General features: G+C 40.0%; 1 protein-coding gene and 1 long non-coding RNA gene across 4 annotated transcripts in view; both read left to right on the plus strand.

Moving 5' to 3' along the window:
• The window catches only part of LOC117953596, a 17,872-nt gene extending 3,573 nt beyond the window's left edge, over window positions 1-14,299 (plus strand). Inside the window, exons 1-2 of one of the 2 annotated variants that reach the window (XR_004658646.1) lie at window positions 7,695-7,704; window positions 14,240-14,299. This is a non-coding gene — a long non-coding RNA (uncharacterized LOC117953596). Of the gene's footprint in view, window positions 1-7,694; window positions 7,705-14,239 lie in introns of those variants that run through there. The other variant, XR_004658645.1, reaches the window with a different exon arrangement.
• On the plus strand, window positions 530-6,595 carry adcyap1b (adenylate cyclase activating polypeptide 1b). 2 transcript variants are annotated; one of them, XM_034886742.1, is made up of 5 exons: window positions 530-843; window positions 1,206-1,310; window positions 2,263-2,397; window positions 2,755-2,859; window positions 3,495-6,595. In XM_034886742.1, the coding sequence occupies exons 2-5, from the start codon at window positions 1,207-1,209 to the stop codon at window positions 3,676-3,678; spliced, it is 528 nt and encodes a 175-aa protein (XP_034742633.1). In that variant the 5' UTR covers window positions 530-843; window position 1,206; the 3' UTR covers window positions 3,679-6,595. The 2 variants fall into 2 exon arrangements, with proteins under 2 accessions (XP_034742633.1, XP_034742634.1); XM_034886743.1 differs by lacking the exon at window positions 2,755-2,859 and having other exon boundaries at window positions 531-843.
• Window positions 14,300-25,718: the final 11,419 nt, after the last annotated feature.

Consider the following 25,718-nt stretch of genomic DNA (forward strand, 5'->3'; position numbering starts at 1 on the left):
CCCCCCCCCCCCCCCCCTTTCATCAGAACCATCCAGTCACACGAAACAACCAGCACCACCAACAACGACGATGATCATTTCACAGCTCTTTCATAATCATAAAAGCCTAATTAGACTTGGTGACGGTGGGATATGGGACCCGTCGCGGTCGCGATGAGGGACAAGTTGTGTTAGCCGTCACTCGTCCTGTACAAAGTTCATGCGTTTTTTGCATTCACTTCACACGCACACGCACGTGCACCTTCTCTCTCTATCTATCTTTCTCTCTCACACACACACACGTTTCTGTTTTTATTTTATTTTCAAAAGGAAGAAAGTTTCAGAGTAAACTTTCACTTTAGGAGGGAGGTGTGTGTGTGTGTGTGTGTGGGGGCGCGGATGCAGCGATGAGGAAGGAAGTGTACTTTTATATTCCGGGAGGCAAACTTGATGACGTCTATAGCATCGTTAATGTGACATATTGGAGAGAGGAGGAGGGGAGGGGGGAAGTGGGGTGGGGAGGGCAAGGCTTATGATACATGGATAAAAATCCAAGACAATCACAGCACAAGACAAAAGTTTAGAGCAGCGCTATGCAGACGAACACACAGCGCACTTTCCCTCCGAGTTTTGGTCTGCCTGTGCGACTGGCTGAGTCCTGTTAATTGTGCCTCAAAGTGAGATAGGCAGTTCTGAGGGAAACATAAGGAGACGACGGAGGCGCTTCAGCCAGGAAAGAAGTGCCGTGAGAAAGAAACCGTCTCTCTCTCTCTCTCTCTCTCACACACACACACACACACACTACCACAGCCGCGCCCGGATCACATCCTACAGCACAGCGCTCTCCCTGCTTCCCTGCTATAGGTATGTGCTTTATCTGCGGATTGTCTTAAATATCGGAGAAATTCATTGATGGAGAGCGAGATAAAGTAATGCTGCTTTTTTTTTTTTTATAAATAACTTTGGCACTGCATGCAAAGGGTTCAGTGTCAATTCCACGGTTAAACTTTTACGAAATGGGATGAGGAAAACAGATAAACATCTTTGGTCTGAGCAAACGGACGCTGGGTTAATATTAAACAGGCTTACATTTGGTCCAGCTTTGTAGCTTGTGATAAGAGAACTAGCACAGCATGTGAATTCGACAGAACAAAGAGCGAGCATGTTGTTTCTATAGGAGTGACTAACCTGTTTAATGTTGCGTCTGTTTTTTGTGTTTCTAACAGCATGGCCAGTTCGAGTAAAGCGACTTTAATCTTGCTCGTCTACGGAATCTTAATGCACTACAGCGTCTTCTGCACACCTATCGGACTAAGTTACCCTAAGATTAGGTAGGTGACATTGCTTTATGAGTCTTTATAACCTGATTATAGTATCATCATAATATCTAACATCATTTTTTGTTCAATGATGGCATTCCATTGGGATGAATGATTATATCCTATTTAAGGAGGTGGGCACTTTTTTTCTAATTTCTAAGTGTGCGTAATTGCGCACAAAGTATGCGCGCAATTTAAAATCCCAGAATTGAGAGGAATGGCCAAAGGAAATACAGTTATTTTACCATACGGAAATGTAAATCTTGAGTGGTAAATGACAATGGAAATTGCGTAGAGGTATCTGTCCGGTGGGACGGTTCACAGAACTCCCCTTCTTATAAATGAAAGTGCCGTCAATGCAACCGATAGCCCCTGGGATGACGGTGGGCTGGCGTCACCAAGGAGAGGCGAGGCAAGACGAATAGGAGAGCTCTATCCATATAAGATTTATTCTTGTTTTTCTGTGAAAAGCATATCCATAATTTGGGCGTGGTTCTTATTGATTCTACTATTTGACTACCCGTTGCGCCATTCTTTTAATAAAATATTGGCTCCACGCCTACATTAACTGTGATCATTTTCACACCCATTGTTACGATTCTTAAATAATTAATGAGGGAGTAGTGTTGACAGCAGCAGCACCAAGTTGGAATTACAAACAGATTTTCCCCGATGAAAAAAAAAAATCTATTTATAGAAAGAAAAAATACATTTTAGAAAACATTTTAAGCCATTTATTTATTTTTTGGTTTATATTTGAAATAAGTCGTTTTCTGGTTTTATTTTTTTTTAAACATCTGATTTTAAAACACAATGCATTTTTTCTTCGTTTTCTTCTCTTGTCTCTAATGCATTTAAAGTCCCAGTGATTTTAGAAACGGATGCAAGCATTTTGGCATTCTTTCACTGTTGCATCCCACTTGCGCACAGGTCATATTTATGATTAATGCTCTCCCTTTTGCAGACTTGAAAACGACGCCTTCGATGAGGATGGGAATTCATTATCCGACATGGGTTTTGATAGCGATCAGATTGCTATACGAAGCCCACCATCCTTAAACGACGACGCGTACACTCTCTACTACCCTCCAGAGAAGAGGTACATTTGCTTTCAGATCGCAGCTTAAGATTGAGCTGGATTCCATTTTAATGACTTTTTTGCTGTTTGCGACACTGTTTGCTTGCTCTGTTTCCCCAAAGTTTCTCATGTTATTTGTTCAGTGTTATTTTCATACAAAGTAGCCTAAAATGTCTGATCCAAAAACGGTAATAAAAAAGCTCTGCAGATCCGGAAGGCTAGCCTGTGTGTGAACCGGCTATGAGGCTCCGATCTGATTACACCTGATGTGTTGTTGAACCTGTTGTTGGGTGGAGACATTTTTGGCTACTTTGAGTCATTTTGTGTGCGCTTTTTAGTTACTGATGATCTATGTGTTTTGGCGTTTTATCATCTCAGAACAGAAAGGCATGCTGAGGAAGAATTAGATAGAGCCTTGAGGGAGATCCTGGGTCAGTTAACAGCGAGACATTATCTGCATTCTCTGATGACAATTCGTGCAGGGTAAGGGCATTTCTTATAAGCGTTCACCTGCAGTCATCATTTTTTTTATGTTCCTCCGCTGCACATGTCCAGGCTGCTGCATCACTGTCTATCGTTTTATGTGATGTTTTTTTTTTCTTCTTTTTTTCTTTTTTTTTATCTCTATATTAAAATCGTCAACACATATTCTTTTAGTTTCTGTTTTTGTTGTGGCGAGGTAATCAGATTGCGTTCCCGATTAGTGTCCTCCTTCAGGTATGAGGGTCAGTTCTCTGAGACTAAAATACCCTTCAATTTCTATGTAATTAATAATCTATACATTGATTTTGTTTTCTCAAGCTCTGATTTAAAAAAAAAACGTGTCAGAATATGCAGTTGGCTGCAAATTAATAATGGATGGCTTTTCTAAAACGCTTAAAATCACTGTTTATTTTACACTGTCTTGCTTGCCTACTGCCCCTTAAAAAAAAGACAAAAAAAGAAAGAAAAGAGAATTCATTGTTAACGATTGCAGGCAACTTTACATAATGGCAAGATTAAGAGATTATCAAAGCTAAAAACGTCAAACCAAAAAGAGCAGAAATCTGTTGAGAAGTTAAAGGCTGCAGCTTTATCTAACGCTATTTTTGGTTTTGTTTGTTTTGTTTGTTTTTCAGTGAAGAAAACAGCATGGAGGAAGAGTCAGAGCCCTTATCCAAAAGACATTCAGATGGGATCTTCACCGACAGCTACAGTCGCTATAGAAAGCAGATGGCCGTGCAGAAGTACCTGGCAGCGGTTCTGGGAAGAAGGTACAGACAGAGAGTTAGGAACAAAGGACGCCGACTTGCCTATTTGTAGCGTTGTTAAAGCGCCCAAACTGCCCTCCTGTGTATATACATCCAGTCGTTAAATCAAAGTCATTCAGATATATCTGACCAACCAGTGGATTGCGCCTGTGTTCTTTCAACATGTATTTATGTATGAAGTAAAGCCATTAAAATGAATATTTTAATAATAATATCGTTTTTTTTTTCTTTTTGTACAAAAGCACTTGAAACCGCACAGTTATACTTTGTGGACCAATATTTTATTTTCATGTTAAGCTGTGGAAAACAAATCAAAAATGATATAAAAAAAAGAAGACATCTGAAGAAAAAAAAGAGATAATTGTGCACCTTCAATATTATGCGCTTGAAATCTTTAAAAGTCATCTACATATGCAGAAAATAAATAGATTTTAAAAAGACAATCAAAGTATTGAATGTTATACTTATTTTTGTAACCAACGTTCTATTTTTTTAGTGTTGTTTGTTTTCCAAACAGGCCCAAAGAAGCAGTGAGCATGCTATGTGAGGCATATCAGGCTTATCCTAAATGATAGATGATGCCCTTGCCCCCCCCCCCCCCCCCCCCTTCCGTGGGTTTGTATAGCTTGCTGCCCCTCCAGGGGATTTCAGATGGCTTTTGTTGAATAGCCTCCCATTTGCCAGAAACACTGATCGACTTACACGGCCATTCATGTAACTGGTGGTAAAACCCGACCCTCTTTTAAGCAGAAATTTAATTGCAGGCTTTTGTGAGGGCATTATTGCCTTTACTAAAGATAAAGGAAGCACTCAAGTTGCTGGTAACAGTATGCTGCACCCACTGCTTGCTCACTTGCCTCAAAGTCATTTACTGTAGGGCGATAAATCGTGCGTGATAGGACCGTGTAAAGAATGTTCCATGTGTGTATTATGTACAGTATAGGAATTACACAGTGCACATATTCATCTCAATGTTGTCTGTGTTCAGTCAACAGAATTATTTTGGAGAATGTTCTTCAACAGTTGTATTTGGGAAGCACTACAAATATTCAGAATGGACCCAGAACCTGTAAAGATGCAGGAAATAAAGCATTCTTGTGAAGAGGTGGAGAGGAAAGGTAGCATCTGAGTTACAGGAATATTTAACTCTTACTTCTTATTTATTGGTGCATGTGGAAACTGACACCTTACTAATTTTGCTTAGAAATTGCATGCCATCATGCTTTTTTGGATTGTGCTATTTGGGAGGTGGGCTGTGCTCAGCCTGTTTCAGCACCACTCCCTTTCCCCAGATGTGTTGGAAATGTGAACAAGGAGGGCTAGAGGTGGTGGAAACTGGTACTGCACTGACTTGTTGAATTTTTACCTCCCCTGCTGCTGTCATTGTGGATATCATCAGACAATACACTGGACCCCCCCCCCCCTTCGTTTTGCTGACTGCCTTTGTCCTGGAAGCAGTTTTTAAAGATTATTTTGCTTTTAGATCGCCGTGCTAAATTGTTGACTTGACAGTGCTGTGGTTTGTTGTTAAGACAAGGCTGATCTGTGTAGATATGGATCTATATCTATGTGTCTACCGAGGTTTTTGCAGTGACGTTGTGATATAGATTTGAGAAGAGTGTTAGGTGAGAGAGAGAAATTGAGAGGTATGCATGGTGAGGAAGAGAGAGCTGGAGACAAAGAGATAATGTGTGTGTGTATGTGAGAGAGAGAGAGAGAGTTACATAAGAGGCAAGTTACAGCACCCACAAGCCTGAGAGAGTTTGTCGCAGCTGGATACAGGAGCAAACGAGAGGCGAGTGCCGCCGCTGCCTCTCTCTACCTGCCAAAGTGACACCAGGGTCAATGAGTCTGATTACAAATATCAGATGTTGAATTCCCTTCACTTTGGCACCAGCAGAAGGATAAACAGTATGTGAGTGAAGCTGGACACTGAGTTTCCCTCTGGCACTAGAATGGAGGTGAATGAAATTCAAACCCTCCAGGAAAGGAAAATCCCACTGACTTTTATTAGGGAGACATCTTATGTATGTATTCAATATTATGCGAAAGCAGCTTTATGCACCCCTGCAATCCAATCAGTGTGGTCGCCCGCAGAAACTATCAACACAATCTTTCTTCAATTTGGCTTTGTCCAACAGGCTTTGTGTGTGTGTGTGTGTGTGTGTGTGTGTCTGTGTGTGTGTGTTTGTGTGTGCGAGTGTGTGTGTGTGTTTAATGTTTGTTTGTGTGAAGGAGTGACTGAACGCGCATGTGGAGCTGGAAACTGCTTTTGGCTTTGGTGCCTTGCTTCAACGTGAGAAAAAAATGAGATAAAAAATTCGCCACATGTGACAGATGGCAATTTTAGTGGCCCTACAATGCTGCAGTCCATTAGCTTACATTGAAACTCCCTTTGACTCTGTTTATTCGCTCAGCTTAGTCTGCCCCAAGAGTAGTAGAATTAGGCTTTTTCTTTTTTTAAAGCATGGCCAATGATTTATTGAGTATAAAAAAGAAAAAAAAAGAAGAGAATGTATATTTTGATGGAGCAGGCGATGTGTGTTTGTGTGTGCATGAGTTTCGGGTGTTCAGTGTCTGTGAGAGTTGTGAACAATGGCCGGTGTTTGTTACTGTTGATTATGAGGTGTTGTTGATTATTTTGATATTGGTCAGTAATTTATTAATCAGAAAATAGCCCCAACATATTATTTACAACTTTGTGCATCACTATTTAGAATAAAAGGGTTTCAGAACATGACAGAGATGTTATTCAGATCATAGAAAATGCGTGTTGTTGATATTTCTGAAAGCGCCAAACGCCTTACTTCAATGTTTAATCTCTTATCTATCTGAAAACAATGTTTTAAAAGTGAACCTTAGTACAAGTGACATGGTTATACACACAGGAGTCCTTATATGGGGTTTGACGTTTCTCAATGTTATGAAAGTGTTGTAAGATTTGTATTAATAAATTTTTGTAAACAACATTTTCTAACAATTGTCTAATCTTTGAAATATGTCACTTTTAAGATGATACATGTGCTGTGAGACAACGAAAGTACAGCAACGGTAGAGAAACAGCTGTAGCCTTGTTACACATCTTGACTACATTCTTTTGTTTGCATCAGAATAAAGCTTAAATCTACCTTTAAAAGATGAGTTCATGTGATCACCAAAGGCCACATTTCAGTCTGAGCAGAGACCGTCTCCTGAAACAAACACAAACCTTAAGACACATTACAGCCAATAAAGTGAAACATTCTCTAGCAACCACAGCAACAACTCTGCTCTATTCCAGTGTGTTTTGTAGACCTGAGGTCCTATCAAGTGAAATGTGTCTTTCTGTAGCCAGATAAACAGAAATGAAATGGAAAATAAGAGAGAAACTTGGTGCATTGCGCAGAAATGAAAAGAGAAATTAACACTGAATTATGAACAAAAAACCAAAGTGAGGTATATTTGGTGTCTTTTATTGACCAATCCTAAGCACATCATGACAATTCGAGGTGGTTTTAGAATGTCATGATACAGTTTCTCAGACGGGGAAAAAGGTTGAATACATCTAAGTAAATGCATCAGTAGAAGAACCACCCAACGTATCCAAGGAGCTCGTCGAGATAAGCTACGACCCTTCCACAGAGCTGCCCTCCTCCAGGAACAGCACCACGTCTTTCCCCTCACTCCATCCTTGGCCTCGGAAGTGCAGCTGTGTCCCGTGGGAGAGGAGGATGGGTATGGCAAAGGAGTGAGTGTGTGTGTGTGTGTGTGTTCTAACCCTCATCAGCCAGAAAGGGTGTGTGTGTGTGCGCACATGCACCAGAGCTCAACTAACCCAATCAGAAAAATGTTGCATGGCAACGGTCCACAAAGGGACACAGTGATGTATACTCATGTGTCAAGTGTGTTTGTATGTGTGGAAAGCAAGTGAGGTAGAGAGATTGTAAGTGTGCGTGTGTTGTGTGTGTCTATGTGTGTATTTTGCTATGTGTGTGCTCAACAAAGGCAGACTCTGAGCAGGCCTTGTATTGGGATGGGGTTCGACATTTGAGCATACATACACACACTGTCTGTATATCACACTATCACAGGTAGTGTTGTAACAGCAACAGCCACTGGAACAGTCAAGCCCAGGTTGGTAAATATGATTAACGAAATTCAACAAAATGAATTGGCCACAAGAAACCACCAAACAACACAATGTAAAATACACATTTGTTTCATTCAGACTGTTTCAATCATTCTTGATTTAGCCCCCCTTCCCACTTTTCTTTTTCTTCAGCTGTCAAAAAGAAAATGAAGCTTATTCCTCTTGACTAGCAGAGATTCTTAGTTTTCTCCTGGGGTATTTTTTTTGGATCGACAAAAGATGCATGGAGCGAGCGAGTCAGGTGAAATGAACCAAAAACGTATTCACAAATAAATTGGATTTGATATTCACGCCCACATACGCCCACAAGTGGATATCAATGCAAATGCTCCAATCTGTTTGCGCAGCAGTAGGCTTCAAATGAAGGGCCATCCTGAACCAATTTGTACATAATGTACATTAAAGCCTGAATCAATATAAGATGGCTCCTCCTCCCTGCATCATCGCTCCTTTATGCCATGCATTACTCCACTTCTTATCCCGCCATTACTGTCTTCGAGCTGTTTTAGAATTGATCTGAATTTTTCATACAGTAGTGTCCCTGGCTTGGCTTGTTATTGGCAAATTCTTGGGAGGAAAAGTGGGATGATCCCCTGAAATTAGAGCTACAAAAACAGCCGGGTCACACTATACAGAGTCTGGAAACATCCAAAGCTTTTAAAAATCGTCCCTCTGCCCTACAATGCCTCTAGACACATCTTCATCATATGTAAGGTTTAGAAAGGGGGAAGGGGAGGTTGTGTTCAGGGCTTTTCCAGTGGGGATACCCATACTACCCCAGCCACACCCAGCTTTCTTTGTCATGTGTCTGATTAGAGTGTGAAGCCAGGAGTGTGTATGCATGCTTAATACTGATTTATTGCTTGTATAATTAACATTTCTGCTTTTTCTTCAAACAAACAGTGTCTCCTCCTTCTCCCCTGACATCTCTCTTGCATGTCAGGGTTAGGAATACAGCACTCACAAGAGAGGCCCAGACACACCAAAGATGCAATCACACACATCTCACCCCTCTGCCCAAACACCCCTTCCTTTGCATTTCACCTCATGAATCATTTAGTGGTCAGGTTTGGGGGGGGACGGTCTGGTCATGGCTGCAATGAAATCCACAACCGGGCTACCCCGAAAAAGTCCCTTTCTAGCTTATATATCATCTTGTGGTGGGCTCTGTCAAATCAACCATTAAGCAGGAGGCACTCTGCAGTAAACAGCAGCCCCTCTGGGAGCAGCGAGAGGGAGAGAGAGAGGCAGAGGAGACAGGGAGGAAGGAAAAAGGAGATATGGACAATGAGATACATTTTGTTACTATGTTACAAATAACACAAACTACAGGCACTAAGCTATTTACATGGCAAGTAGACCCAGAGCAACATTAGCATTATTTGAACTCATGTTTCTGGCTACCCGATGAATTTAAATCTAAAATCCATCCTTGTTTAAGCTTGTTTATATCTGTTTTTTTTAGCCAAATGCTCCACCATGTTCACCAGCTATAGTCGCCAGAAGGGTTGAACCCTGACCAGACAACCCTAGCTCAGCCTTGGTAGGTGGTGTGAAAGAGTTAACACTGTGTCTGTCTGCTGTTTGGTGTTGACCAGGTAGTGTACAGTGGGGTTATCAGAGCTTTTGTGATGAAAACAACTGCTGCTACTGGAAACCCAGCTGATAAGACTGGTAAGACTGAACCAAGAAATTTAAGTTACTGTAAAACCAAAATAATGAGGTAAAAAATAGGCTAAAACACAGATTTGTCTGTGACAATTTTTTGTAGATTTGCCACCATCGACAAACTCTAATTTGGAGACTGTCCACCCCCGAAAAACACCCACGTAAGTAATTTGTTCACGCAGCAATTATGACTCATATTTACATTTATAGTGGAGCCGCCCTCTAGTGGCCGTGGTAATTATGGCGGGAGCAAAGCAGGAAGTAAAGTGACGAACTATAAGAGCATCAAATGCCGTGTAAGAAAGCAGGTTGGGGAGGTGGATGGGTCACACAAACAATGGACTATGACCCAGAGTTTTTGTGATTAAAAATAAAAGTTAACAATGAGTTTAAAAAAAAAAAAACTAACCAACTGCCACCGTTTCACTATGTTAACGTGCTTAAAACCGCAACCATTTAGTGGTTTAGATATGAGGATGGAAAAATCTCCTCCATGGCTCTTATTAGAGTGTAAGAATAAACAACCTATCATCATATGGTTTGGAGGATTTGTCGGTTATTAGTCAGCCAATATTTTTCAAAGCCCTTCACCTCAGAACTCTCATTTGTTGCAGTCAGTGGTACTTAACTGGAAAAATCCTGAAAGCTTGTATCCCTGTGTTGTATAATATCAAACACATTTCTTTAGTCTTTTCCCAGTGTGGCCCTCCAACAGACACACACACAGAGCTGTTGTGTCCCATGATGTACTTCTCAAAATGTCTGTGGAGAACAATGGCAGTGGGTGGGTGCCACAGCAGGTGGGCCTGCTGGCTTTTGTACTTAGTCCAGTGTTTATGACTTCACTTGAATAGTAAGTTATGCTGTGTTTTTGTATTAATCCCAAAAGTAATTTTTGGCTGCTAAATGCATTGTTTTAAAGATCAGATGATGCACTACAGCATCCAATTCAGTGGGAGCTGAAGTTCCACAATCTTTCTGTCTTTTGTTTGGCCTGCAGCTCGTACACTCACAAAGCCCTGGATTGGCTGTGCAAACACTGAATAATGTAGCATTGCTGGAGCGGTTAGATGTGAAAAATCAGTGTGAGATTAGTGAGAAGAAACATATTCATCTCATTTTTATTCTCCTCCCTGTCTCTCTCACTTACCTCTAAAGGAAGGAAAAAGACACCCTGTTACTCTTTCCCCCCTGCAGGCATCCACTGTTGCACCCCCTTCCACATCATTCACCCTCACTTCTCTAAAGATGCCTGAAAGAGATGAGCGTTAATGAATGGAGAACATTCGAGAGTTGAAAGAGAAGCTTGTCATGTTCAGGCTTCATTGGTTATGTGCTCATGAGAGTCAAATTTACACACTGATCCAAATCTTTTGGTTAGGTTAGCTTACATCTTTCCTTTTAATGAACGCAATACGAGTGGGTGTGCAGTGCGTGTGGGTGTGTGTTTGTGTTTGAGTGTGATTGTGTGTACTAGTGGTGGGGAATGCTTTAAAATGTCGTTGAAAGATTGGAGAAGACTGTATAATACAGGGGCAACAGTATGACACAACTCTAGAAATCCCAAGTTCTATGGACAATGAAACTCAAGTGTTTGAAGAAAACGTTTTTGGAGAACTTAAAGAAGCTGAGAAGTCCATTTTCTCCAGGACCAAGCTTAACAGAAACATTGATGTTGTCTCAACATCTTATGTTCATTCTGAAAACTTGTTTCTTGTTTAAACATTCTTGTATCACCTTTGGAAAATTGCATCTTCTCGGTTCTTAAAAACTTCTCACAATTGCAAACGATCACATTCAGAGATCCTAGAGATTGCTTTGTCCCGACTCACATTCACACCAAAGGGTAAGCGTTCACTTTGAGTGGCAGATGCACAAAGCAGGCATAGGCTTACCGTCTTTTCACACATATTCAAAACAAAAGGTAATGACTGTCACCGAGCAACACATAACTCTGTGGGAATATTCCGCGATGTGAGTCTGTAAAGGAGAGAGGTGTGAGTGGGAAACATAGGGAGGTGAAAAAAACAGCCAGGCTCTTCATTCACAACTGTGAGCGACATCCTGCGCTTCCTGGCTTACAGCTTCTGCATCTCACTGTAGAGAAATGGGCTCTGCCTGTGTCTCGCACAATTTACCCTTTTTTCCTCTTCCCTTCTGTTGGAGGACTCCCCTCCTACACATCTCTTACCAGCAGGGATTCTTTGTTGCAGTGATTGACATATTGCTGAAATACAGCCACAGAATGGATGTGAAATGTACTGTGCAGTAACGTCCTCCAAGCCAGTATTCTTTTTTGGGATTAACTTACTCGCTGATTGATCAATCAATACTTAAGACCAGCATTGTAATCAGACAAATTACAAAATCTAAAAAGAGGAGTGGAATTCTCCTCTGCTGCCATTAAAGATGGAGCAGAGTTTTTTGGATTCTGCATTGTATTAATAAAAAGTTGAAATTGTCTTAAAACTAACCTAGCTTTGGTTGAAAAGTGGCTTATGTACCGGGCGCGCTATTTGCAGGTTTAACACGATGACGATAGAGAAGCGACCAAGCTGCTTCTTGTTTACATTCAACATAGCGGCCACCGAACGCCACCAAAACACACTCCTCTTGTGCTGAGAAGATACAGAGCAGACTCCCAAGACCAATGCTGAATCTCAAATCTATAGTTCTTTGCTTGGTCTGGTGATAGCCATACTACTCTAGTCCAGAAAACACATAGAAGAGTTTTCTGATCTTATGCCACTCCCAACAGGACAAAATCATGTCTGTGTGTCATTCCAAAACTGTCACAGGTAAATCTTTTTTTATGGTGCAACAATGCTCTGTTTAAAGTTTTATTAGGATTAGGCACTAAAGTTATGTTAGGTTTAGGGAAAGATCATAGTTTAAAGATAAGTACGGGAATTGTGGAATTTTTAGAAATATTCAATAAGTCAAAATATTGTGCTAAAGGTCACACATATTTGTTGTTTATGACTGTGGTCACTATGTTAATTTCTGCCGTTCTGTTAATTGTAGTCTCAGTAGAGTAGAGACTCAGCCAATGCCTGTTAGTTTAGGGGTTTGGCAGCCGCTGTTAGTCCAGTGACATCATCACTAAGTAAACTGACACAGTGATAACTCAGAAATGCAGTAAAAACAACACAGGTACGACTACTTAGCACCAAAGAGGTCTTTGAATGAAAACAAACACACTGAGGAAAACCACTTTAATCTAATTTTATTGACCGATGTTATGCTCAGCGGAGACACAAGCTAGAGATGAAGTATCTAAACACTGGTTAAGTACATTGTACTCAAGCTTTTTTCCCTGGCTATATTTTTTAGGACATTTGTTTTGGGTTAGGACGGAGTAAATCTCATTATCTCCAATATTGCCATAAGACAAGGCCATGGACCATTTACTTCTAAGGAATAATCACAAAAGAGTTTAAGATAAGTCTTATATCAAAACAGGTCTTCTTCAAATGTTATAAATGCATTTCTAACTGACAGTCATACATTCCTAGTTCTTATGGCTCAGTTTAAAGTCTTTTTCCAAACATTGCACAGTTTCAAATCAACAAGCAGATGAAAGTAAGAAAAGGTGGTAGAAGACGAATGTATTTAGTGATTTATAACACATTGTTTGCTTAACATTATACTTGTTGCACTTTCCACACTAAAATCAAATTTAAACAGATCACCACATTTCTTGTATTTTATCTGAAACTGTCATATACTTTAACTAATGCATGCTGTATTTCTGTCTTTTGAGAAAAAAAAAATTGGGCTAAAAATACTGAAAATATAATGATAAAGATGGTGAAAGTCACTTAATGATAGTTTAACTCAAATGGTTTCAAGTCTTCCTACAGTAAGCGGAAGTGAGTGTTAATCATGCTGTTCAGACATTTCAGATACTTTATTTTCTCATGCTCATCATTCATTCAATTCATACAGGTGAGATGGATGCCACCATATTATATTATAAATAATTCTTACCTTTAAGGGTTTGACACCTAACATCTGTTTAACATGATCTTGTTAAACATACTGACGGAGGTCCAGCGGTATTGGAAACCAAATCAGGCACATTACCTTTGTAGCTATGACGACAATCTCTAATTAGACTGCTTGTAAGGCCTTGTACAGTAAATACCTATTTTGAGAAACAATCATAAAATCACTGTTTTATTCAGCTGTTGAAAAACAGCAGAACCCAATGAGTCTCTTTTCAGTGACTGTATGAATTAATCTCCTTGGGAAAATGAAACTGTACCTTTTAAATCCATATTAGTTCATGTTTATTACCCAGTCCTCTAAAAACAACCACATTCTTTACCTATGCTGATTGTGACCACGCCATCATCACTTAATGATACACCTAAGGCTGCATGTTCATCTGTGATTAAGATGTTCTTGCCAATCCTCCTGCCAATTCACCCTCCAGGTAATTTCTCCCGATCTGCAGCTGATTGCACAGTAACTGGACACGTACTGAGAAACAGCTGTCACTCAGTCAAGTCTCAGAGGTGTCCGTCACAAAGGCTCGTGGATCCAGAATATTCACCATCTGCTGCTGTTCTGGACGTGTAACGTAAGCCCATATCACTTCCACTGTTTGGTGTAGGAGGTATCTAGTCACTAGCTGACAGCAGCTTGTGAGCATGTTCAGAGCCATATGAGAAAAGATTGACTGCCGCATGCTGGCGAGTGGCAAAATCATCAGTGTTTAATTCTGAGAGTGTATGCCAGACAGAAGCCATCTACATGTTCATTGAGGACCTTCATTTATAGTTTAAAACAGACTGCAGAGGCATGAGATGAGCAATTTATGGTTCGGAGTAATTTTACCCTAGGGTCCTTTGCACCATGACCTCGAGCCAAACAACCCCCCAGAAGCTTTTTTTAACTGGGTTGAACAGTGGGCAAGCTAGCGTGATCAGCTGAATAGCTTAGTGCAGGCACTAATGGAACCAACTGTGTATCTCATGGATTATCCCACTAATAATGCCCAAAATGATACCAAACTTCTACAGAATTACAAATAGGTTATGTACTTATACAATTGGATTGGAAAGTCTGTAAGTACACCAGGATTTTATTTAAATAGCACTTTCCTGCTGGTTTCAGCTCTCTGCTGTTACTGCTATCAGCAAAATCAACCTTCATTCAGTGCTAAAAGACACTAATTAGATATGTAATGTGGATGGATTGACTCAATGTTACAAGTAACTTAAAGTTTTCACAACCCCATCACCAAACAACAATGTAGAGATTGGGCAATTCTGCAAAACCCCAAATGTTTTCTAATGTGTGGATTTATCATAAGAACTACATACCATACTCCAAGATGGAGTTTATTCATTTGAGTGAAAATTGCTCACCAAGCACATTGCCCAAAATTTGTTTTAAGCTTCCTGGTTTCCTCTGGAATTGTTTGGCTCACTGCACATGCTCATTATTCTTGCACATGCTGCAAGTATGCAAGAAGCATTGACGACAATGGAAACTGTTTGCAGGGGAAACTAACAGTTCAAATTGACCTAACATTAGCCTTTTTTTATACCCGGCCCTAGCTGGCTGAAAAGTAAATAGTTACTTTCAGAACCTATCATAGAGGACACATAAGTTAAACCAGTACGTGCTGCCAGTTCTTTCATTAGAAAAATGGTTGGTATTAATGTTAAAATATTAATCATGACACCAAACTGCTACCTGTTAAAGACTTGTTTTAATCCAATAATTAAACAATTTGTAATCTATTTTCATCCTGGAACATTACTTCATGACAGTTATGAAATAACTACAGCCCATATAATTCCTTGCCCAAAGTGACATAGAAATTGACATTAACGCAGACTGTTGGTGCTGCATGAACTCTCCTAAGCAAGATTTATATTTTTTATGTCCACAAGGGTCCTGGCGGACCGTCCAGGTGTGTCCCGAAAAAGTGATTGCGCCGATTGTAGCCTACATATAGTAAGCAAGCCTAATAGGGTTGGCTACCGTTTCACAATTTTACTGGTACAGACATAGGTAGCTGCAATTTGGTGCATCTACCCAAGGGAAACTTTTTTTATTACTTTCCCTCTGAAATAGCAAAGTACCATCAGAGTGTAAATGTGTGTGTGTTTATCTGATGAGCAGGTGGCCCCTTGTACGGCAGCCTCGGCCACAGTGTATGAATTTGTGTGAATGGTTCCTGTACTGTGTAAAAGTGCTTTGAGTAGTTGTTAAGACTAGAAAAGCGCTATATAAAAACAAAGTGGCGCACGTTTGTCACAAAATTAAAGGCTGGACTACAATAGAGCTGTTTGGAGCAGTTTGTATTTTCTGTTAGAAATGGTAAGTCACTTTGGGGTGGACTTTGGGATTTTCACTTACTAAAACGAGAGAAATGCACATCCTTGGAATGCCAGACCGACGCAGACCCTCAATAAGGTATGAATGAAACCTCCTCTACAAACGTTTTGTCCCCTAACTCTCTAACACATCCACAGTCCAAAGCCATAATTATTGGCAGACTAATCAATACTGAAAATAATAACTTACTAATAATAGTTACTTATAAAAAATTAGTGTTTCTGTGGCAATGTCCTGAGTGATTCCCAAGTATGCTGACTCTGTGGGGACTACAATCTTTCAGGAGTAAACTTTGTACAAGTCAAAACTTTTATCAGGGCATGGCCAGACAGGAACAGGGAAAACAAAATGCAGCGCTCAGAAAATTACCTTAAGCGTAAGCCAGGGGGGTGAGTGAGGGTATCGATTTTTTGGTAGCAACAACTTCCTCTGTCAGCAAAATTCTATTTCTAGATCCACCGTATCTCAGGAAGCCAACAAGACCTGGTTTGCGGTGAATGACAATACAATACCTTGTCTCTCCTCCTGTCCTAGTAATCTATTTTTTATCCAAGCACTCTAAACCATATTGTCATTTAAGTAAAATTCAGGTTAGACAAAACACGCTTGTCATATTGTTGTGTAGGCTGTTCTGTGTGCCTATTAATTGCCTCTCCCTTTGGGTACATCCTCACTCCAAGCAGTCTCATCAACCTGTGTGACACATTACCTGTGAAGCGTGAATGAAACCTGAAGGTAATGAGCAATACTTTTCCTCATGTCAGCAGACATTCATGAGCAGCCTGATAAAGCGGAAACCGGAACTGCACACAGACAATTTGGACCGCTTTCACAAACAAAACTACCGCAAGAAGGTGTCAGTGGTTTCTTCTATCAAGCAGGTTCGGAGACTCCTGTGGGCTTGTGTGCTGTTGTGGTTCAATGCTGACAGTTAAGTCTCATGAGAAGAAGAGTCTCATGTTTATGCACTTGGCAACAAGATTATTTCAGCAAAACACTCCTGCTTCAACAAAGATGCTCTATTAACTCTATTCACCTACATCAGACACTGTAGTGAATGTTTTTACTTAACACTAAGCTGGATATCCTCTCTGGAGGAAATCTCTGGACAATCAATGAATTCCGATTAAATTAACAACAACAATGTCAAAGTTGATGCAAATGTTCCTGGTCTGCCAGGTTTGGCAGCATGATTCATGGCAATCTTGAGAGTCATTCGTCCCCCATCAGGCAGTCATCATTCCCAAACCTCTGGGTCAGCCCCATAATAAATATAGATGTTGACACACAGATTTTACCAGTCACAGGAGCAGACAATTCATGTTGTGGGTGGACTGAATCTGGCCCCGTGTCTGCAGCTGACACCCTCCAATTATATGTGACAGATGCTCGGCACGTGCACACGCACATTAATACTCTGCAGCAGGGAATGAAATCTCCATATCTGACACTGGGCTTTTCTCCCTCCCTCCGACTCTCCCCTTTGTTCTCTGGCTGTATGTGACCAGATGTGGCCCTACTACAAATTTAATAAAGATGCAGTGATGCAACTCGGTGTTTGCCTGTGTGTGTGTGTGTGTGTGTGTGTGTGTGTGTGTGTGAGTGACAGACTTTAAGACTCAGCTTGAGTGTGTGTGTTAGGAACACTGCAATCATGCTTATATGAAACTATATGGGTGTTTGTGCAAGTATGTGTTTGGTGTGTGTTACGTGTATTTACTGATCTTATAGACTGGGTTCTCCCAACCGCCTTATTAGCAGGCTCCATGTGTCAGTGGTTAATCCCTCCGTCTCTCAAGGGACGCCCCTCCCTTCACCCCCCCGTCCTCCTGTCATCCCCTCATCACCACCTCCACAGATGGGTCCTTTTATTTCCCCATAGAATACTGATAATAGCCATTGAAGGATTCCAAAAGGGCTGGTTTACTCCCTTCACACCAGCACCATGGCTGAATGGTGTAATGATGCAAGGGGTGGCTGAAGGAGGGAAAAGGGAGGATCCTACGAGTAAAAAGACAACAGCTTATGCAAACAAAGATTTTCTCAGTGGATGTTTAAGTGCTTCCTTTTGAATTCATGAAGTGTTTGTTGTATGTTGCCTGTGGAAGTCAACAAAACTCTAACAAAGTTAGCAGCAGGAGTTGAGCAACTTCCGATTCCTTGCAAAAAAACATTCTGACAGAATCATGAGGGAAATTAATATGCTGTAATAAAACCATGGATATTAAAGAGTTTGCGTATATGTCAGGTGGACATATGGTGGTAAAATGTAGCTCATATCATCAAACCAGGGACACCAGCCAACAGCATCCAGAAAGCAATAAAGAGGGGAAATGAGTGCGCTACTACAGCTCCTAATTATAGAAAAACATTATTGAATGTCTCAGGGATATTGCAGTGTATAGCAAACACAGCCTGGAGTCAAGTCACTTTGTGAGGCAAGGAGAGCGAAAGAGAAGAATGAGACAGAGGTAATGAGGGAGAGCTTTTAAACAGCTTAGGTGTCCCACTGCCAAATTGAGCTAACTCTCAGTTGGACAAAGCCGTATTTGCGATTCCTGTAACAACTCACATCACAAGCCAAATTTAAAGACACCAATACTATCTCAGGAGAACGTAAAAGAAACAAAATCAAACTGTACAGAGTAACCGACAGACAGACAAACTGTGCTATAGATCAGACACTCCTCCGCTACAAATCAAAACACAGTTTAAATTAGACAGGCTTTTGAAAAAAGGGACAACTAAACCTACTATTTGTATTTAAGGGTAATCTCATTTTTTCTCCCTGGAACCCATCTCCCATGCATTTGTGTCTAATAGACTGATGTGACCAAAAATCTTTTAAAGTGTTCCAATATTGAGCAAGATCTCAGCGACAGGCCGGTGCGACCTGAGCTGCAATGTAACCTAATGGGGCAATTGTGCACCCTTGATTTTTGTCAACTAAAAGTTTTTTTATTACCACTGACAGGCTAAGATTGTAATTAAAAAGTGTCTTGACTTCTTATCCAAAGACAGCGGTGTGGAGAGTGGAATGCGAATCGGGAATAAGGCGTTCTGGGAGTCAGTTGTTTCAGAGTAGGCTACAGAAATTAAAAGTTTGTGTTATCTTCTCCAGGTTGAAAAAAAAGTAAATGTTCCCTTTCGAGGCCAAACCACCTTTTTGTTAACAGTATAAATTTAATCTGTATGAATATCCAATTAAAGACTTTGAACAAAAGACATAATGTCGCTTTCAAAATTGAAAGTATAAGACTAAGAAGTTGGGTTGTGATTGTTCAGATCTGGTTTGTTTAGACGTGTTCAAAATCAAAAGTATAATTGTTCCAAATGGCCATTGTCGAAGGCAGCTTGAAAAGCCAGCTGTCATATAAAGGGGTAGATGTGATATTGTTTAAATACAGGGATACATTTTCAGACGGTCTCTTCTGGATGACTCTCATAGTTTTACACTCTGTTGCGTCAGTTGTGGGAAAGTTGTGTCAATAATTAAATAAAGAGAGTCGGAGAGAGAGGTTCAAACTCTGGCTCCTTTCTCACTTCAGTACAGCTACCCATTCAGTAAAATAAGTAAAATGGGTGGGAATGTCGGATTGATGTTTCCAAGAATTACAGAAATTGATGGATACAGCTACCCCACTAATCAGACATTAGAAAGGTGTGGTGGAATCTGAGAAACACCACTGACAGAGTATACTTCAATTCAATTCAATTAATTTAATATAAATACATTTTATTTATATAGCGCCAAATCACAACAACAGTTATCTCTCCATTGCGCTTTTCATAAAAAGAGCAGGTCTAGACCCTACTCTGTGATGTTATTTAAAGAAACCTAACAATTCCCACCATGAGCAAGCACTTTACAATGGGGCTTGAAAGTTTGGGCACCCCAGATAAAACCTTTTATTAATGTGCATAAAGAAGCCAAAAAAAGAAGGAAAAATCTCCAAAAGGCATCAAATGGCAGATTTGACAATTGTATAATATGTCACAAAAAGTTAGATTTTATTTACATCATTTACACTTTCAAAATTACAGAAAACAAAAAATGGCGTCTGCAAAAGTTTGGGCATGCACCGCCCCCTTTGAAAAACTGAGACCTGACAGTGCCTTGGATTTTTCTCAATCATTGTCTGGAAAGACCAGGTGATGTTATCTTAAGGTTTTAAATGCCCAGACTCATCTGACATTGCCCCAACAATCAGCACCATGGGTTCTTCTAAGCAGTTGTCTAGAAAACTGACACTGAAAATAGTTGACGCTCACAAAGCAGGAGAAGGCTATAAGAAGAGAGCAAAAGCATTTTCAGATCCCAATATCTTCTCTTTGGAATATAATTTAGAATGGGAGTCATCAGGAACAGTGGAAGTTAAAGCAATATCTGGAAGACCAAGACAAATATCAGACAGAACAGCTTGCGGGATTGTGAGGAAAGCAAGTCAAAACCCACGTTTGACTGCACGATCCATCCAGAAAGACCTGGCAGACACTGGAGTTGTGGTAAACCATTCCACTATAAAGAGATACTTGTATAAATATGGTCTTCATAGAAGAGTCATCAGAAGAAAACCTCTTCTACGTCCTCACCACAAAAATCTGTGTTTGAAGTTTGCAAATGGACATATTGACACGCCTGATGCATTGTGGAAACAAGTTCTTTGGACACAATAGAATAGTTACAATAGAACTTCTTTGTGCACATTAATACAATTTTTTACCTGGGGTCCCAAACTTTCCCACTGTATATACTCTATATATATATATATACATATATATGTGTATATGTATGTGTATATGTATACTGGCCCCTTGAGGGATACTCCAGACAGGAGGCTAAAAAAATATAGACGTAAGCCCAATATTATTGTTTGCCATCATGAGATGTGTTTTGTTAGCTAATCAGCACATTTGTTTATATTGTCAAATCAATAAAAGTATAAATGATAAAAAAGCCAGATCTATTTGAGTGTAAGACGGTCCAGGCATTGATACCTCCCTGAGCCAAGTGGTTGTTGGATGCTTAAAAATCAGAACAACTATTGCCCAACTCAACACTTTTCATTGCCAGCAGGATCTTCAGAGGTAGATTCAGTTGAGAGGTTTCATTTTTCAACATACTCGCTACAAAACCACCAGTGTCTAGACACTGAGGAGATTCTCTCCTATTGCTATCTTAGGCCTCTCTCTGTTGGTCTGTCAATAAATAGGATTTCCAACCTTATTAAAGTATAAATATATCATCTGTTAAAAATCAATTAATTAGGAAGTAATAGCAGGATCCATTGAATTTCTATTTTAGTGTGACCTTTTGAGGATCACAGATAAGATTGTTTGATTTAAGGTTATATAAGAGAAACTTGGTAAAATACAAAATTCTGCAATCCTTTTCCTTGAGGGTGGGTTACAGAGAACTACATAAAACTATTTAATTGAAAAGAATTTGGTCTGCTATAACTGCTTAGAAATCCTGTCTTAATGGGATCTCCAATGATTTTATAAGGTATGAGGTTTAGTTTACTCGTTAGCCCTTGAAAACGGTTATATAATGTCTTATGTGGCACTGGGGGAGCTTAGTCAAGAAAATAACCCTAATAATGCTACCGGATTTTATGTTTGTCTTTATTCTCTATGTGTCATATATTTATTTTTTCAATAGTTTTGCTATATACTGGGTATTGTCTTTTTATGCCTTTTCTATTACCCTGCACTGGAGAGCACTTTGTGCTTCATCCTTAAGTGCTATACAAATAAAATGATTGAATATATTATATAACATTCAGTACATGCATATGTACAATGCATCATATAAGCATGCTTTATTTCCCAAGAGGACAATCGTTAGCGTCTTTGCAATACAATTGGTTTGGAGGTCAATGTCTTAAGGATAATAAAATCAGCAGAACAATCTAAACAACAGAGAAAACATTGTATTGCAAAAATACATTGCATATCTTGTGTGACTCCTTTAGTTTTCTCTTTTCTTGTTATTTTCTTATTTCTCTACAGGTGCAATCATACCTCGATGCAATCAATCTGTCCTATCAAAGATGTCCATTTTCTGGACTGGGAAAAAAATGGTCCAAAATGCACTTAATACTTGTACATTTTTAAATGTATATAAAAGCCTCATATTTATTTTAATAAAAAACAAATATTTCCGCATTAATGAAGTTCTAAAGTAATTGTCATCTAATCACAACCCGATTTCATTTATGTCTTACATCTTTGATGGCCATGTACTGTTTGTTTCCCTTTAAAGTGTCCTTTAAAAATGATATTTTCCATTGAGAGTTTAAATGGAGTGCTCCAAACATGCTTGGTATGGTATGAGTTTACCTTGTCCTCCTGGCGGGTGTTGCCACTAGCTGAACTCTAACTGATACCCTGTCTTAGTGTACTCTTGTGTCTCGCAGTCAGAGAAAGTATGGGGCATCCTCTCGGTCCTCCAAGGGCCTGAATGGAATAGAGTGGGACATTTGTCTGTATGAATATTACATTTTCTCCTTCAGTCCAATGCTAAATTATTGAACAGAATGCACTCTGGAAAACAGTCTTTGCGAGGTACTTTGTAGATATCGCAGATTCTATTCTTATGGGTCCTTTTTTCTTCTTCTTATGGTGTAAAAAAGACCTCTGCATGAGCTCGAGAGATGGAAAGCGTGGTGGAATTCCTCCCTGCTGGCTACAGCACAGGCCGATTCGTCTGTCTGCAGAAGCAACAGATGGCCATGGTCTTGGGTTGCTAGGAAACTGGTAATCAAATACTTTAATTCAGATTGATTTGGGAATCCGAGGTTTATTAAAAGCAGGGTGAAGTCTTTTGTTATTCAGATGGCAAGATGTCTGATTTCTCCGTCTTATTTTGGTTGGTACATTTTTATTTTTCCTCAGAGTTGTGAGTAGACTTGGCACTGAGCTCTGGGCAGGCACTGGTTGCGTGTGTACTAGGCTATGAATACAAATGATTGACATTGTCTGACTAATGGCCACACTGGTTTGAAAGGAAGAACAATGAAGTCAGAAATATCCAATATGTGTGTTGTTGAATTCACACCAGAGATGCACACAAGTCTCTGAGCTCAAGTCCAAGTTAAAGGTGCTCTAAGCGATGTTGGGTGACGTTGCTTCTTGTTGACGTTCAAAGTATTTTCAAACAAAACAAGACTAGCTTGCCCCTCCCTCCTCCTCATCCCGTCCCCTCCCTTCTGTGCTTCTGCGCACTAACCCCCCCACCTCCACATCCTTCTTGTTCGGTTAGGCTAAAAGCTGGAGCACTGTTTGTGTCTACAGAGACCACGTTTTTTTTACAGTGTGTTCTGGGGACAGGCAGCTAGCGGAGAGTGAGGAGATGTTTGCTGTATGTGACAAGAAATGTTGTAGCCTAAAACAAGAGTGACATCGCTTAGAGCACCTTTAATTCTCAAGTCTTTGAGCTTGAATCCATGTCAAGTCTCAAGTCTCCTGTGGTTATGAGTGTTGTTTCACCTACTGTCTTTCATCCAGGCTGCTTAAAAAACTGCATATACTAGGAATTTAAAGCACGTAATATGTTATTATGACTCCTTTACCATCCAGTATCAGCTTTAATTAGCTGTTTGGTATATAATCAGTGTAAACCAGCTATTGCAATGTGACAAAAAAACACCAGGAATGGTTTACTTACAGTTTATAACGGCATTTTATCTTGTAACATGAATATACAGTACAGACCAAATATTGCCCACTCAGTGTATCAGGGAAATATTACTTAACATTTTTGCAATTTTTGTAACAAGCAAAATTTACTGTGTCTACAACTATTGCTTATAAACTACTGTAAGTCAACACATCCCCAGCCTCTAAACCCAGTGTCACATTAACTAAATAAAACTGTAGCATTCTATGATCAACAATAAACCTGTAACCTGTTTGCAGCTGACATAAATAATTAATGTAAATCCCACAAGTTCCCACGACAACTCCATAAACAGCACTCTGGACAGCTTTGGTGACACATGTATCATCACTTCAGGTGAGTCCTATAAGTTACTATTAGCTACCATTATTGATGGCTAAACGTAGCTTAGCAACTACGATGCTTACCTGAAATTACAGAACAAACGCACACACACGCACACACACACACACACACCTTGTTTAGTAAGATAAAAGCAGATACTGATTTGGTAAATATGGATGATGTTCAAAGACTGAGATGGCTGTTCACATGTGAAACATAAATTAGTCAGTTAATTTGAAAAAGCATGGGAGAAGAGGAAAAAAGCTCTTTATCAAGATGATCCATAGATCAGGATTGGTTGTTTGTATACTATGTGGGTGTTTGGGTGTGCTGTGTGCATGTATGTATATAGTCATGGATAAAATTATTGGCACCCCTGGAACATTTCCAAAAAATGCACCATTTCTCCTAGAAAAGTGTTGCAATGACAAAAAAATGTTTTGGTATACATATGTTTATTACCTTTAAGTGCATTGGAACAGCCCAAAAGAAGCAGAAGAAAAAAGGCAAATTTGACATAATTTTACACAAAACTCAAAAATTAGGTTGGAAAAAAGCATTGGCATCCTCAACTTAATATTTGGTGGCACACCCTTTGGAGAAAATAACGGAAACCAATCGCTTCCTATTACCATCAACAAGCTTGCTACACCTCTCAACTGGAATTTTGGACCACTCTTCTTTTGAAAACTGCTCCAGGTCTCTCAGATTTGAAGGGTGCCTTCTCGCAACAGCAATTTTGAGATCTCTCCATAGCTGTTCTATAGGATTTAGATCCGGACTCATTGATGGCCACTTCAGAATTCTCTAGCACTTTGACTCCAACCACTTCTGGGTGCTTTTTGAGGTATGTTTTGGGTCATTGTCTTGATGAAACACCCATGACCTCTGACGCAAACCCAGCTTTCTGACACTAGGCCCTACATTATGGGCCAAAATCTTTGGATAGTCTCCAGATTTCACGATTCCTTGCACACAGTCAATGTACCAAGTGCCAGAGGCAGCAAAACATCCTTGAACCTCCACCATGTTTGACTGTAGGTACTGTGTTCTTTTCTCTGTTTTCTGTAAACAGTAGAATGACGTGCTTTGCCAAAAAAGCTCGACCTTAGTCTCATCTGTCCACAAAAAGTTCTCCCAGAAGGATTGAGGCTTACTCGGGTACATTTTTGCAAACTGCAGTCTGGCTTTTTTATGCCTCTGTGTCAGAAGTGGGGTTCTCCTCGGTCTCCTGCCATAGCGCTTCTTCTCATTCAGATGACGACGTGTTGTTCGAGCTGATACTGATGCACCCTGAGTCTGCAGGACAGTCTGAATTTGCGTGGAAGTTGACTGAGGTTGTTTATCCACCATTCGAACTATCCAGCGTAGCATTCTTTCATCAATTTTTCTCTTCCGTCCACGTCCAGGGAAGATTTGCCACAGTTCCATGGGTTATAAAGGTCTTGATTATATTGCGCACAGTGGAAAAAAGAACTTTAAGATCTGTGGAGATTGACTTGTAACCTTGAGATTGTTGATATTTTTCCACAATTTTGCTTCTTAAGTCCTCAGACAATTCTCGGCTCGTCTTTCTCTTCTCCATGCTTGGTGTGGCACACACAGGCACACAACACAAAGGTTGAGCCAACTTTTATACACTCTAACTGGCTTCAGTTTTGATTTCTGTATTGCCAGCACCTGTTACTTGCCCAGGTGAGTTTGAATGATCATTACATGCTTGAATTGAAATTATTTAACCACAGATTAAATAGGGTGCCAATGATTTTGTCCAGTCCGTTTTGTGAGTTTTGTGTAAAATTATGTCAAATTTGCCTTTTTTTCTTCTGCTTTTTTGTGCTGTTTCAATGCACTTTAAGGTAACAAACATGTGTATACAAAAACCTTTGTCATTGCAACAATTTTCTGAGAGAAGTGGTGCATTTTCTGGCAAAGT

Source organism: Etheostoma cragini, chromosome 12, assembly GCF_013103735.1.
Source record: "Etheostoma cragini isolate CJK2018 chromosome 12, CSU_Ecrag_1.0, whole genome shotgun sequence".
NCBI lineage: Eukaryota > Metazoa > Chordata > Actinopteri > Perciformes > Percidae > Etheostoma > Etheostoma cragini.

Excerpts from the sequence above, each read along its gene's own strand:
- adcyap1b (XM_034886742.1), top strand. The coding sequence starts at position 1,207 with ATGGCCAGTTCGAGTAAAGCGACTTTAATCTTGCTCGTCTACGGAATC. Across the intron at positions 2,398-2,754 it reads TACTACCCTCCAGAGAAGAG|AACAGAAAGGCATGCTGAGG; the intron begins GTACATTTGCTT and ends TTATCATCTCAG. Across the intron at positions 2,860-3,494 it reads CTGATGACAATTCGTGCAGG|TGAAGAAAACAGCATGGAGG; the intron begins GTAAGGGCATTT and ends TTTGTTTTTCAG.